Source organism: Priapulus caudatus, unplaced genomic scaffold (assembly GCF_000485595.1).
Source record: "Priapulus caudatus unplaced genomic scaffold, Priapulus_caudatus-5.0.1 Scaffold664, whole genome shotgun sequence".
Taxonomy (NCBI): domain Eukaryota; kingdom Metazoa; phylum Priapulida; class Priapulimorpha; order Priapulimorphida; family Priapulidae; genus Priapulus; species Priapulus caudatus.
In genome coordinates this window covers 236,215-251,590 of record NW_014577725.1, presented here as the reverse complement: position 1 = coordinate 251,590, position 15,376 = coordinate 236,215, and the positions used below count along the sequence as shown (strand labels likewise).

The following is a 15,376-nucleotide window of genomic DNA, read 5'->3' as shown; positions in this document are numbered from 1 at the left end:
CCCAGCCGTTATTGGTCCAGATGTTAGCCGGTGCCAATAGGTGAAATCCTTCAGGGCATGACAATATTGCAGCGGCCCTTGCTCTGTCATCGAGCGGGTCGATCCAATAAGTGTAAGGATTGTGAGTGCAATCCTGGGAAAAAAATGGGGGAGATGTGACATGCCGAATTGTCACAGGGTTGTTGATTGTTTGGTGCTGCCCTCGAGTGGCGAAATGAGAGAAAAGATAGACGGCAGCACTACAGAGAACAGATGGCAGCACGATGCCACCATGCTGGATCAGATAGGAAGCAGAAGAAAGCATTCTGCTGATTAGTAATTTCTATCGGTCAACATCTACGAGGTTATCGTGTGACCCAGGGCAGTTTGTTGCCCGCGAAGTTGGTGTGGTCATTTCTACGGTGGCATGATCTAGCGCGGTCATGTACTTGGCTCCCTAGGGGTTTTTTGTTTGTTTACAAATAAATCTTCAACCCCGCACTTGATTGTTGGAGTCTATTTCCGGACCTCACACTAATTAATCTGTTACACTGTAAAAGTCAAAATTCAATCATCACGTACGTGGGAATTAATTCGCGTGTCTTGCCCGCCGCCGTAGCGTAGTCGGTAGGAGCTCGGTTTCATAACCCGAGATTCCGGGTTTGAATCTCACCTGGGGGGAAACATTTTCTCCTTTACTTTTTTACTCTTTAGTATCTACTTCTGCCACTTCAGCGTTAATTTCAAAATGTAAAAAATAAATTTTCCTATTCATTAAAAAAAATTACGATTTTTTTTACTATTATTATTATCAGTCCTGTTATTATTTACTACTTATTATTTATTATTATTTTCATGTTCTTTATATTATTTATATTCTTTTTTATTGTTTGGGATTGGATGGGATGGGATGGGATGGGGTCGACTGCGATGGGATCGGATCGGATCCCATGAGATGGCATAGGATGGGATGGGATGGGATGGGATAGAAGACGATGGGATGGGATGGGATGGGATGGCATGGGTGGCATGGGGTGGCATGGGATAGGATGAGATGGGATGGCATGGCATGGCAGGACATGGCATAACATGCGATGGATAGATGGATGGAGGAATGGCTGGCTGGATGGATGGATGGATGGATGGATGGATGGATGGATGGATGAATGGATCGGTGAATGAATTGATGGATGGATGGATGGATGGATGGATGGATGGAGGAATGGCTGGCTGGATGGATGGATGGATGGATGGATGCATGCATGGATAGATACATAGATAGATTTACACAATATGGTATTTTCATGAGCTACTGTTTCTTGGAACAGGTCACCCATAGAAATATATAGGGACACTAACTAGTATATTATTTCTATTGTCCACAGTATTGGGTTAGCCCAAGTGTGCTAGTCATGCTTTTTGTGTATATATCCTTGGTAGTTATCCAATTTTATGAATTCAGAATTTTATTGTAAAAGTATGCTATAATTGCCTAAATAAATAAAATAAATAATTGCCTAAATAAATGGAAAAAAATACCCAATCTTACTCTGCTGGTTACATATTTGTATCTACCCTTATCTTAATTAGCACCAAGAAACTAGCATGCATAGAGAGATCATTGTAATGTGTATATTAACGTTACTCTCACTGCGTGGTCGGGCTAATCTTAGATCAATGTCACACAATGAGCAGTCTTATCCGTTGTGCTAAACTTGGCTCGGGCCATCTTATCGAGCATAACGATGACGATTAATCTTAGAAGAGCCACAGCTACGGTGTCAGTAGCTCTAGTGGTGTATAATAATATTAATATAATGGCTGTTGCTCCTGCGACGGTACCGTCGCCGAATTTTTTTCTCTTCAACTCACGGTAGTGATGCCAGCGCCATCTATCGGCGAATAATAACTACCGTTGCTTTTGGTACGATATTATATATACGATTTTATACGATATATACGATAACCCTAACCCTAACCCTAACCCTAACCCTAACCCTAACCCTAACCCTAACCCTAACCCTCATTAAATTAATAAAATTTAATTTTTAAGTTGTTCGTAAAATTAATTGTGTTATTAAAATGTTGTAAATAAATAATGTTAATATTTGCGTTAATTGGAAAAAAATGTTAAACAGATAAAGATAGAAAAATACAGAAAACAGGAAAATAATTAGAAAGCGGATGATTTGATCCCCCGACCATTCATACTTGGGGCAAGCGCTCTAACCGTTGCGCTGCTGCGAACATATTGAAATTAAAATTTTGGATGTGCTATGTATATCGCGCAAGAAACAGCGCACCAATCAGGCGTCAGTACCGTCAGTACCGTGACTTTAAGGAAAAATAATCGGCGACGGTACCGTCGCAGGAGCAACAGCCTAATATAATATAGGCTGTAGCGGGAGCAAAGGGGCTACACACTCATACACTGACACATAGATACAATAATGTAACCCAAACCCAGGATAGGCTAATAGGATACCCTATCCTGGGTTTGGGTTACATTAAGTCATTATTGTATCTAACTAACTGACGAGTGACGTCACACAGTACACGTACACCGGTAGAGTTACAAATGACAGTTACAGAGACCGCCGACCGGGCTGGGCGTTGACTTTACGGCATCGGTACATAAATTATCATGACCAAACTATCCTTGACATAACTCGAGCCGTAATCTTATTTACTAAAAAGATTTTAAATTGAATTAAACAACGAGATTGTGCGATTTTGCAGGAAATGAACACACTGCTAAACTCTTGTTTGAGGTCTCATTCAATCGTGGACTGGATCGCTGTCCGTAACTTATTACTGCTGCGCATGCGCTTGCAATAAAAACTTGACTAAGTTAAGTACATGGTACCAGTCTAAGTTGCTGATTACCTTTTGTTTGTTTACAACATGTGCAGCCACCTGGTGTCACGCTACATCAGATCTTTCATTCTAGTTTTGTGTGTAAATAACTTGATTATAAGCAGTCATAATTATAATTTAATAATATATACAGTCGTAATGAAATTGAATTGACTTTACAAAAGTAATTATATTATTTTGGCGTTAGTAAGGTGCCAAAAAGGCGTTTTGGGGGATGGAATACACTACAGTAACACAGTACAGTAACAGTCTACAGTACAGTTTTGAGCACTGGCACCAGTGGCAGCCACTGGCAGCAAGATCCAGAGAGACCATGATACAAAGATTGCGTGGCCGCTTTTGCTGTTGATCCTAAGCGACTGGCGGCGATTGAGAGGCGCGCAGTTTGCCGCGGGACTATGCGCACGCGAAACCGCCGGGGGAAAATGTTCAAGTATGAAGCCGCTGGTACCGCAGTGGAGACGTGCGCAAATTTCCGACGGCCCCGGCGCACGTCTCCACAGCGTCAGTGCGGATAGGTCTGTAGTTTTAGAATGATGACATATGATTATATGGACGATATTCTAGAATTAGAGGTTTATATATAATATTAAAAAATCGCCTCAGTCATGCTCGAGATTGGCAGCAAGTTTCCATTCTCGCTTACACTTACATTGGCCTAGCTGTTCCTCTACGGACGTGTTGAAGCAGTCGTGAGAGGCCTGGTCGGTTATTAGCCCCAGATTAGCTGAATCAAAAAGATTACGATCTTAAATATATGAACAAACAAATATAATAGTTATATAAATTCACAAACAAAGAACAGGATCGAGGTGATTAATAGGGCAACCAAGTAAATAAAAAATTCTACAAAGCAAAATATTCATACCTAGGGGATTTAATATAGGAGTTATTAAGCGGTATGATAGCGGGTCGAACTGAAAAATGTATTAATTATTATGAATTATTATTAAATAAACAATCATGGGATTGTTTATGTCTCGCCGTTCGTAAGAACTACTAACATTTCATTGGTATTAGGCTTTAATGCTGGTTTAATAACTCAAACACACAGGTACACTTAAACACGGCAATCACAGCCAGCGAGGCTGGAGCTGCCAAACAGTCTACGCGTTAGCTCGCGCTGCTAGCAGTGCCCAGCACAAAGAACGTTACAGCAACTGCTGCGTTGTCGAATGACTTACTGACTCGCGAAGCCTTTATGCAAGCAGCTTGTGGCCGTGAAACCAACTTATATCAACATAGCGTGATTCGTATCAATTATCTATGGCAAAAAGAGCAAAATTGTGAAAATCAATAGCTATAGAAGCAATGAGTGAAAATTAATGGATACACCAAATGTTTACTGGATGACGCGCTCGTGTGACTTGCGATAGTCGAAGTGACAAATGCAAAAATTTTCTTCTCTTTGATTGCGCGAAATGCTCGGCGGCATTTCATTCATTTTAGAAAAGTCTAAGCATGGGGCTTGCAGTAGGTACAGGAGTCAGACATCACGTGCGTTGACGGCCCCAGCTTCAGGGTTACACGATTCACCGAAGAACCAAGCGCCAAATGCACCAAATACGCCACGCCCAAATCCCACAAGATCCACACCCGCAATCAACCAATCACGCCCCAAATCGGCACAAATCCATAAAATTTACTCGAACGTCAACTCAATGCCTTTAACAAATGATAGGCAAATGGCACGTGAAGATTCAGCCCAAATACTCTGACACTGTGCAGCAGATTTACAGGTGATTCAGTGGATTTGGTTAGGGTTAGAGGTTAGGGTTAGGGTTAGGGTTAGGGTTTAACTGAATTCAGTGAATTCAGTGTAATCTTCAGCTGGCATTTGCTCATTTTGGCTAAATTTGAATAGCGTTGCGAGTAAATTTCAGTGGATTTGGGGGTGATTTGGTGATTTGGGGGTGGATTTGGCTGGATTTGGGGTGGATTTGCGATGGGGATTGTGGGTGATTTGGTGGAATTGGATTTGGGCGTGGATTTGGCGTGAATCGGGTGTACCCCCCACCGCTTTCACTGCAACACACAAATAAGGCGGGGCTTATGCGTGCCTACAGATATGCGAAATGAAAGAAAAGAAACTTAGACACTGTGCCGCAAACAGCGTGTTTATATCGTATTTGGTGCCACACTCTTGATCGTATGAAACGTTGCTAGCTAGGCAGAATGCACTATGTTCCTGAGGATTCGGCCCCGCCATCTCGCGTGTCCGAATGATATTGTACTCACAAGTTTTTGATCATAAAGCGGCCGGCGTGGACTTGTGATGGAAGGCACACAAAGTGTCAATATCGCTGCGGCCTAGCGGCCTCGGGAAATCTGGCCCTGCGTTACGTCAGCCCGCACGTCAGCACACTCCGCGGCCGCCGATTGACTATAATTATACAACAATATATTGTTGTATATATATATTGTTGTATAGTATATGTTGTAATATATATATTTGTTGTATTATATAGTTAATGGCGCGCGATGTGTGCTGTACGTGGCGGGGGCTTTAGATCTTGGCTGCCAGTAGTGGCAGCAAAACCAGTCCGCTGGCAGCCTACAGGCACAGCACCACGGCATTGTGCTATATATAACATAAATGGTTGATAGACATTATGTTTATTATAGTAGACAAATGGCCGTGTGTGTGCTGTAGGCTGCCAGCGGACTGGTTCTTGTCGCTCAGTGGTTTTGAGTAGCTGCAATTGCAAAGGAAATATCACTTACTCTTAGTCTTACTCTTAGGTAGCTGCGCCTGTCTTACTACTTTATTTACTCTTAGTCCTTACTCTTAGCTCTCTCTTGACTTACCTGTTACTCTCTCTAGGCGCCAAGGTTTTGCCACCTCTGGTTAGGAATCGTGATTCGATGGCGATGGTGTACACAATGCGCAGAGCAGCAAGCGTCATTCAAACACGATAAATGACGAAGACGGCGTTGGGGTAACTTGTCAGCTGTTGGTACCGAGTCCAGAGTGGATCGCAGAAGAGAACCGGGTAACAAGATGGGCACTTGCCGCAAAAGATGCGTTGTTTCCTGACCGCCGAAAGCGTTGCCGGCACATTCCGCGGGAAATGGGGCACGGCGACGGGGCTGCGTGTTGTATGTAGTCCATCCGCGCGTCCCCGCTAATAAGAATTCGCGCGCGAAGGAGGCCGGGTCGCCTCCCCGTGGAAGCTGCGCGCGCGAATGCGTATAGCGGGCAGCCTAAACATCGCGCAGTTTTCGGGACACGTACATCGGCTCGGCTACTATCGGCTTTGGAGGGGGCCTTCCCGAATTATAGATTGACCGCGTTTGTACATCCTCGTGCCGTCGCCGTCACCGTGCGCGTATTTTCGTACGGCTTATCTGGCGTTCTCCTCCTCTCTTCTCTCGTCTTTCTCGGCACCCACGGTGCCTCGTTCTGTCGGCTCTCTCTCTCCTCTCTCTCTCTCCTCTCTGCCTCGTTGCTCTGTCGGCCAGCGGGTTAAAAGCGTAGTCTTATATACATGGGCATGCAATGCTGCCGCAGCCCAGGCACACAAACATGGCACTTCCGCAGCGTTTTCATAATAAATTTAATGCTATAATAATTACAAAAATCTATTTACTACCGACAAGTCACCGGGCCGCAAAACTCCCCGAGCCTAGGCGTTTTGTTGGATATAGGCATTTGGACCGTGGCCGGCCCGCCATCGTGAGCGCGGGAGGAGGGAGGCTGGAATGTTGCGCGCTCCGCCCGTCTTCGTAAAAACGATGGTGTATAACTATATATTGTGTGTCGTGTGGCGGGCGTATTGTAGGATTAGCTACGTTGTACAACTGCAGTATTACCCACTGCAGTAGGCATATTGTCCTTGCATACAACTATCTATGTCTTATTATCTGGAAGCAGTATGTCTCTATTATTCGCTATGTCTGATATTGGCGGTACAGTATACACTGGCAGACTGCAATATGCAGAGCGCTCCCGCCGTCTTCGTAAAAACATGTTGGATTATATATTTGTGTGTCAGTGTGGCGGCGCTATTGTAGGATTAGCTACATGCGTTAAAACTGCCACGGCCACGCCAGCACGTACTCGCAGGACGTGCCGTCTGCACGGGCAGCGCGGCGGTCAAGAGGTTGATTAAAACCTCGCACGTACGGAGCCAGGGCGTTTCGCAGATAACATCTAGTGGAAATTCTCAGTGTAACAAACATCAATCAACGGGCTTAGCCAATAATGTAAGGGGTGCGTGCTAAAGATGGCTACGATAATTTTAATCCCACCGTCACGATTGGAAGCTAGACTGCTACGTACGGTACCTTAACTCGGCCAAGTATCTTTCCCTACACTAAAGTTATAGTTAGTGCAGCGCTGTGGAACTCTCCACGCGCGGGCAGTCTAAGCTGAATCGCCGCTCCTCTGTGTAGAAAATGTCCTCTTGAAAAATGCCTCGAAGAGGAGCCTCGTCGCGCATCTATGGGACGCCATATGTCGGAGAATAAATTCAGGGCTGTGAAACGCAAGAATGCAAATCCTCCTTTTCTAGACGAAAATCGGTAAACGCCGCCGACCTCGCAAACAAGCAATTACCACGCATCTTGTATTTATGTCGGACCTACGTGCATAGCCGAAAGGCTGTGAATGGCCCACACTCCTCAATTGGACGATTATACGGCTTATATCCTGTACCCATGAGGGCACTGCGGAGCATTTTTTTATTCCATTATAGGGCAGCGAATAAGATTTATTGTCACCGCTCTAGGCGCGCGCGATTTGCGCGCTTCGCCGCGAATATCGAGCTGCAGCATCGCTCGAGTTCGATTCTGGCACTGCCATTGCCACTGAGTGTTTATCTTCAGTTCGTCGCTTGACTTGTCCGTGTCCACTACACTGGTATATGACAAGGTAGTTAAGTGCATTCAGGATAACCCAATAAAACAAACAGTGTGGCATAGTGATGATGTGAGTGCAATGCAACTGGTTGTACTCTTAAAGTGGGTTCGGCTGGCATGTGGGGGTGAAGCCTTGACTTAAAAAAGTCAACATCCGTTGCTCTCCACAACACCCACGGGTAGGTTGTTCAAGATTGGAATCATTCCGGGAAAATGAACATTTGAATGCGTTGTTGTTACAGTGCAGGTGCCGAAATTTGCCACTGGCAGTAATTTCCCTAGTCTTAATGATTTGGCGCAAAATGCTAGACAACTTTACTTAGGCCATGACAATGAACTTTTACATTTCGTCGGACATGTCATGCGTTGGAGCTCTTTTCATACTGGTCATAGCCGTTAATTCTTTCTAGAACGCCGTCGTGCGCATATACCCATTGTGTACACCGTTTAAGTGGCGTGTTATGGCGTTAGTTCAGTCGTCAGTGAGGATGTTCAGGAAGGAGCCAGACGTAGTTCAGCGGTAAGCAACACCCAACGTTTTTGACTGAAATTTATCTGTCTAAGCATGGAGCTATGAGCAGGGCTCTATGTCCGCCCAGGGTACTGTCGAGACGCTACCTCTCAGTACATCTAATATGCCGGACAGGACCTCGCCTACTCCACTATCGCAGTTTAGAGATCGCCTATGCCTATCCTACACCCTAACCCTACCCTAACCATATCTAGATAGTTACAGGTACATTCCGCAGTACCGCTGCGACATAGACCTGATGAGCCAATAGTGATACACTGCACTGGAGTATTCCTGTGGTGAAGCAGTCGAAGCTGTTGCCGGTAACTGCATGCGCCATACTACTACTTAGTATGTTATTATACGTGATTACAGCCTTTTACAGCTGTTTGATGATTCGAAACTTGGAATTTTTGTGATAGAGGCCTTTTTATTGTAAATACTAAATGTGTTTAAAACATTATGCAACTTTTTCGACGGTGTTCTGGACGCATTGCAGTGCGGCGAACGCAAATCTAAAACTTTCATTCTCATGGCCTTATCAATATCCTCTGAAAGTAAGATATACAACGATCTCTTTGTGGATATTGTTGGCTATTGTCGGTTTAGATAACTGTTTAATTTGTGTCTTCACACAGAACGCGCATAAACTGTCATCTCGCTAAATAGATATATATATACTATATATTATATAATATATATATATATATATATATATATATATATATATATATGCTATTTCTAATAGTTCCTTATAAATATAACTAGTATCACATTGCTGACATTTATTGTTGTTTAAAATCTCTTTATATATTTCTAGATTTGAGGGAGTGGACATCCAGCAACCTCTGTTAAAAAGAATCCCAGCAAGGCACAGCATGGCTAAGCGAACATTTCAGATAGCATCACTTGCCTGACTGCTTGTCATGATATTAGCCATAGGTACCAATGCAGGAACTGTTTATCTATGCAATAGGAAAAATGCATTGCTGCAGCGTTTAAGAGCACAGGTAAATGTTAATGTTATTTGAAAAACACTAACAGGAACTTTAAGTTTCTATTATTAAAAGAGTTTTAAAACCACATTTTAATCAGTTTTTGACATTTTGATGATAGTTGAAATTATATCGCCTCAAATCTGACAAGTAATGAAGCATTCTTACCGCGTTGTCATATACAGCAGTTATTATATCGGCTATCCTATAGTCAACATATTACCATTTACAAATATTTTACTGGAAGTATTACATTTAATCGTTATATTCAAACGAACGAAATAAGTCATGAAAGTTGTTATATCTTTTAGAATACAAATGATGGCATTGCTAGTATAAAAATATACTCTTCGGCCATCGATACTATGGTTGCCATGGGAACCACCAGTGGCACAGTTCTAATCTATCAGCTCCCGTCAGCAATACCAGGACCTGGCCATAGAAAACAGGTACAATACAACTCGTAAATAACTCTGACTATAAAACTAGTACTGAACAAACAAAGAAGTTATCAATCTCATTTGATTAGCTTACCCTATGTTTGCTACGCAGAAGATTTCACGCCGGTACATCATCTTTGCATAATGATGTCATATAAAGGTTTGTACTAGTGTATCCGCAGAAAGTCGCAGAAGTTGTCGTGAGGTAAATCACTGCAATTATTAGCAGGATATATATTGCATGACACGTATCTGTCATCATATCTGGATGTAGATTAAAATACACTCGGCTGGCTACAGGGGCGTCACAGCCGTAGGGCTGCCGTAGCAAAACGCTACAGGCCCCCAACCTAAAGGGGCCCCCAAACTTTATCCCCTCCCCTAAAAAAAATAGCCTCAGAATGCTGGAAATAGCATTTTAGAGCGTTTAGATGTCAAAATTTTTTTTGGGGGGGAGACCTCCCCCGACCCCCCTTCACACTTCCTACCTCCGGCACTTGTGCCGGGCGCCTCAGCACCTTGGTTGTGGTGTGTGCAGTTGGTGGTGGTGGTCCATCCAAAAAATATTCATGTTTAGGGCCTCAATTTCATTTTTGCTTACAGGCCCCCAATCATGTTGTGACGCCACTGGCTGGCTGCCTGCTAATATTACAGTTCTTGTTTTTTCAGCTGGAAAAGTTTGTGATATCAGAGATTCATCACCAGCCGGTAGTTACAATGGAGTGGAGTGTAAATGGCATGCGTCTGTTCAGTGGTGACCTGGAAGGCTTGGTAGTTCACACACAGCTGGATTTTACCGAGGCATGTCGAACCTTTTAGAACTTTGCAATAGTCTGAGCATATTTTGAATTCATATTAATACATGAAGGTAATGAATTTTTTACTAATTTCAATAAATCACAAGTTGAGTAAAATCAAGTAGATGTCGATAAGGAACATAGGTAGGAATGGTAGCCAAGGCGCCTTCGTAGATCATGGTTTGGCCATCATCTGCTTCGTCAAGAGGGAAACTCAACATGACGCATATCTCTATCTATAGAATATTCTATAGATATGTTCATGATTTCAAGTAATGGTCGTAATTGAATGTCAATCGAAAATGTTATCGCGAGTGCTTTAATAACTTAAATGCTAGATTAAACTTTCTCTATTTGTACAGAGAAAACCTTGGTAACGAAGTCGATACTGACGACGGTGAATTCAAACTATTCAGTATTATAGCATGCATCTCTGTTCTCCTTATTCTCATACTTTGTGAGGTTCTGCTGGCAAAACCTACTCAATTTTTTGCTCACATGCTGTCTTACTTTTGCATGCAGCATGTGTGCCGGTCAGGGGAGCTGTTGAGGGAGACGCATGAGATAGTCCAACTGAGTTACAGTCACAAGATCCTGCTCGTGTCGACAAAGCGGCGAAACGTCCTGTTTGACATAGAATCCAGTCAAGCCACGCAGATTGGCCGACAAGAGAGAAAAAAGTTTGTGAAGCCGCTACCCTTTTTATGTAGATTTTCTGGATAATACGCAGCATAATATAATAATACATAGATAACATAATCTACTTTACCTAAAATCTCTAAGATTCGTTGTGAAATGCATCTCGGTCGTTTTGTTGTTGTCCAACCCCATGGTTTTATTTCGATCATTAGGAAAGTATGCAGGTTGTGTAGCCGAACATTCATGTTTCATTACGCAATAATATATATAAATAATATATAATAATATATAAACCACAATAAAACCAAAAACGAAGCTGATATGATTTTTGACTGAGTCCCATCCACAATGTATCGTTCTAAAAATATAATACACAAATTAAATACTTAAAATTGTTTTAATTAATTTCTTTAATTATACTTTATAGTGGTATAATTCTGCACATATTGCGATAAAAAAATTTCATTTGCTGCCAACCGTGATGTGTTCTAACCGGGGTTAACGGTGAGATTTAACGACAAGGCTTAACGACGAGGTGCAAAATGCTAGACAATTTACTTAGGCCATGACAATGAAACTTTTACATTTGCGTCCGGACATTTTTCAAATGGCATGAGGTTTCTTTTCATTATTCATTACCTAGCGCACGTCGTGCAATACCCATTGTGTCACCGTTAAGTGGCGTATTGGTTAGTTCAGTCGTCAGTGAGGATGTTCAGAGGAGCCAGACGTAGTCTCAGCGTAACCAACACCCAAACGTTGACTGAATTTTTCTGTCTAAGTGGAGCTAAGAGGGTCTATGTCCCCCAGGGTACTGTCGGAACCTAGCCTGGTACTATCTAATATGCCGGACCGGACCTCGCCTACTCCACTAATGAGTTTAGAGATTCGCCTATGCCTACTCCCTAACCCTAACCCTAACCCTAACCATATCAGATAGTTACCAGGGTACATTCCGGCAGTACCCTGGGCGACATAGACCCTATGAGCCAAAGTGGATACATGCACTGGAGGTATCACTGTGTGAAGATCGAAGCTTGTTGGCGGTAACTGCATGCGCATACTACTACTAGTATGTATTATGCGTAATTACAGCCTTTTACAGCTGTTTGATGATTTCGAACTTGAATTTTTGTGATAGAGAGCCTTTTTTATGTAAATAACTAAATGTGTTTAAAATTATGAACTTTTTCGACGGGTGGTTTTGGAGCATGCAGGCGGCGGACGCAAATCTAAAACTTTCATTCTCATGGCCTTATCAATATCACTCTAAGTAAGATAACAACGACTCCTCTTTGGATATTGTTGCTATGTCGGTTTAGATAAACTAGTTTATTATGTGTCTTCACACAGACGCGATAAACTGTCATCTCGCTAAATGATATATATATATGTATCCTTAATAGATCCTTAATAAATATAATAGTATCACATTCTGACATTTTATTTGTATTAAAATCTTTATTATATTTCTAGATTTGAGGGAGTGGACATCCCAGCAACCTCTGTTAAAAAGAATCCCAGCAAAGGCACAGCATGGCTTGCGAACATTTCAGATAGAGTTCACTTGCCTTGATGCTTGTCATGATATATTAGCCATAGGTACCAATGCAGGAACTGTTTATCTATGCAATAGGAAAAATGCATTGCTGCAGCGTTTAAGAGCACAGGTAAATGTTAATGTTATTTGAAAAACACTAACAGGAACTTTAAGTTTCTATTATTAAAAGAGTTTTAAAACCACATCTTAATTTATTTTTTGACATTTTGATGATAGTTGAAATTATATCGCCTCAAATCTGACAAGTCATGAAGCATTCTTACCGCATTGTCATATACAGCAGTTATTATATCGGCTATCCTATAGTCAACATATTACCATTTACAAATATTTTACTGGAAGTATTACATTTAATCGTTATATTCAAACGAACGAAATAAGTCATGAAAGTTGTTATATCTTTTAGAATACAAATGATGGCATTGCTAGTATAAAAATATACTCTTCGGCCATCGATACTATGGTTGCCATGGGAACCACCAGTGGCACAGTTCTAATCTATCAGCTCCCGTCAGCAATACCAGGACCTGGCCATAGAAAACAGGTACAATACAACTCGTAAATAACTCTGACTATAAAACTAGTACTGAACAAACAAAGAAGTTATCAATCTCATTTGATTAGCTCACCCCATGTTTGCTACGTAGAAGATTTCACGTCGGTACATCATTTTTTCATAATGGTGTCATATAAAGGTTTGTACTAGTGATCCGCAGAAAGTCGCAGAAGTTGTCGTGAGGTAAATCACTGCAATTATTAGCAGGATATATATTGCATGACACGTATCTGTCATCATATCTGGATGTAGATTAAAATACACTCGGCTGGCTGCAGGGGCGTCACAGCCATAGGGCTGCTGTAGCAAAACGCTACAGGCCCCCAGCCTAAAGGGGTCCCCAAACTTTATCCCCCCCCCCAAAAAAACAATAGCCTTAGAATGCTGGAAATAGCATTTTAGAGCGTCTAGATTTCAAAATTTTTTTTGGGGGGGAGACCTCCCCCGACCCCCCTTCACACTTCCTACCTCCGGCACTTGTGCCGGGCGCCTCAGCACCTTGGTTGTGGTGTGTGCAGTTGGTGGTGGTGGTCCATCCAAAAAATATTCATGTTTAGGGCCCCAATTTCATTTTTGCTTACAGGCCCCCAATCATGTTGTGACGCCACTGGCTGGCTGCCTGCTAATATTACAGTTCTTGTTTTTTCAGCTAGAAAAGTTTGTGATATCAGAGATTCATCACCAGCCGGTAGTTACAATGGAGTGGAGTGTAAATGGCATGCGTCTGTTCAGTGGTGACCTGGAAGGCTTGGTAGTTCACACACAGCTGGATTTTACCGAGGCATGTCGAACCTTTTAGAACTTTGCAATAGTCTGAGCATATTTTGAATTCATATTAATACATGAAGGTAATGAATTTTTTACTAATTTCAATAAATCACAAGTTGAGTAAAATCAAGTAGATGTCGATAAGGAACATAGGTAGGAATGGTAGCCAAGGCGCCTTCGTAGATCATGGTTTGGCCATCATCTGCTTCGTCAAGAGGGAAACTCAACATGACGCATATCTCTATCTATAGAATATTCGTCGTAGAAGCAGCAGGCGGCGTGATATCTGTACATCGCCTCCCCAGACGCGGCGGAACCGTCCGTCGGGCTTTGACATAGACCAGGCTCAAGGCCTACGCGACGCAGTTGTAGGACGGCAACTAACGAGAGAAAAAATTTGTGAAGACGCCCGCTGAGAGCCCAGCGATGGCACTTTCTTGTATTAGAAGTTTTGTTGATATCTAGCTAGACGGCCAGCGATAATATACATAGCATGGACACAGAGGTAGGGGATCAGAGTCATTAACTCTATAACCTGTCACCTGTCAAAATCTCTAAGATCGTTGTGAAATCAGTCTCGGCGGTCGTCGTTTTGCTGTGTTGCTCGGCAGCAACTTCCGCACACGGCGCAGCCGCCGCAATCGGTGTGTTATTTCGATCCATTGCTAGGCAAAGTATGCAGCGACGCGTATCGTGAGCCATCCCGAACAGATCTCATCGGTTTCCTATGTCACGGACGTTGGGCTGTGCACATAAGATACTCATATAGAGATACATATATACACACACTCATATAAACCAGCGGCCGGAACGCAAGCCCAATAAAACCAAAAACGAAGCTGATATGGATTTTTTGAACGTGAGCTCCCATCACAATGTATCGTTCTACAAAATATAATACAACAAATTAAATACTTAAAATTGTTTTATTAAGTTAATTTCTTTAATTATACGTTTATAGTGTATACATTCTGCACCTATTGCGATAGCGCCGAACAACAATTTCATTTGCTGCCGCAAGCCGTGATGTGTTCTAACCTAGGAGTTAACGGTGAGATTTAACCGCACAAGTGCTGTACACGAACTGAGCGCATTAACGACAAGGCTTAATGACGGGGCTTAACGATGAGGCTTAATAACGAGGCTTAACGATGAGGCTTAACAACAAAGCTTAACAACAAGGCTTAACGATGAGGCTTAACGATGAGCCTTAACGACGAGGTTTAACGATGAGCCGCTTTAACGAACCAGATGTTAAGCGGGGCGATGCATCGTTAGTGACAAAAGCTAACGAGGCTCACCTTGCCGACGTCGCTGAGGCTTAACGCACGCGAACTTAAAAACAACAAGGCCTTACGAGAGGCTTAACGATTGAGGCCTTAAAACGACGAGG

General features: G+C 42.6%; 2 protein-coding genes and 1 long non-coding RNA gene across 3 annotated transcripts in view; 2 read left to right on the top strand and 1 right to left on the bottom strand.

Annotated features, from left to right (window-relative positions):
• Positions 1 to 2,746, bottom strand: part of LOC106812587 (CMP-sialic acid transporter 1-like) — an 11,620-nt gene extending 8,874 nt beyond the window's left edge. The window contains 1 exon segment of the mRNA XM_014816494.1: positions 2,542 to 2,746. The gene's annotated coding sequence lies outside the window, so the exon portion shown is untranslated.
• Positions 2,747 to 9,153: 6,407 nt separating this feature from the next.
• LOC106812586 (tectonin beta-propeller repeat-containing protein 2-like) overlaps positions 9,154 to 15,376 on the top strand; it is a 19,186-nt gene continuing 12,963 nt past the window's right edge. The window contains exons 1-4 of the mRNA XM_014816493.1: positions 9,154 to 9,237; positions 9,534 to 9,671; positions 10,332 to 10,463; positions 10,982 to 11,139. Of these exons, the coding sequence (XP_014671979.1) occupies positions 9,154 to 9,237; positions 9,534 to 9,671; positions 10,332 to 10,463; positions 10,982 to 11,139 (512 nt within the window). The remainder of the gene's footprint in view (positions 9,238 to 9,533; positions 9,672 to 10,331; positions 10,464 to 10,981; positions 11,140 to 15,376) is intronic.
• Positions 12,557 to 14,025, top strand: LOC106812594. Its single transcript, XR_001394354.1, has 3 exons — positions 12,557 to 12,768; positions 13,066 to 13,203; positions 13,865 to 14,025. It is a non-coding gene; the product is annotated as an uncharacterized LOC106812594 (long non-coding RNA).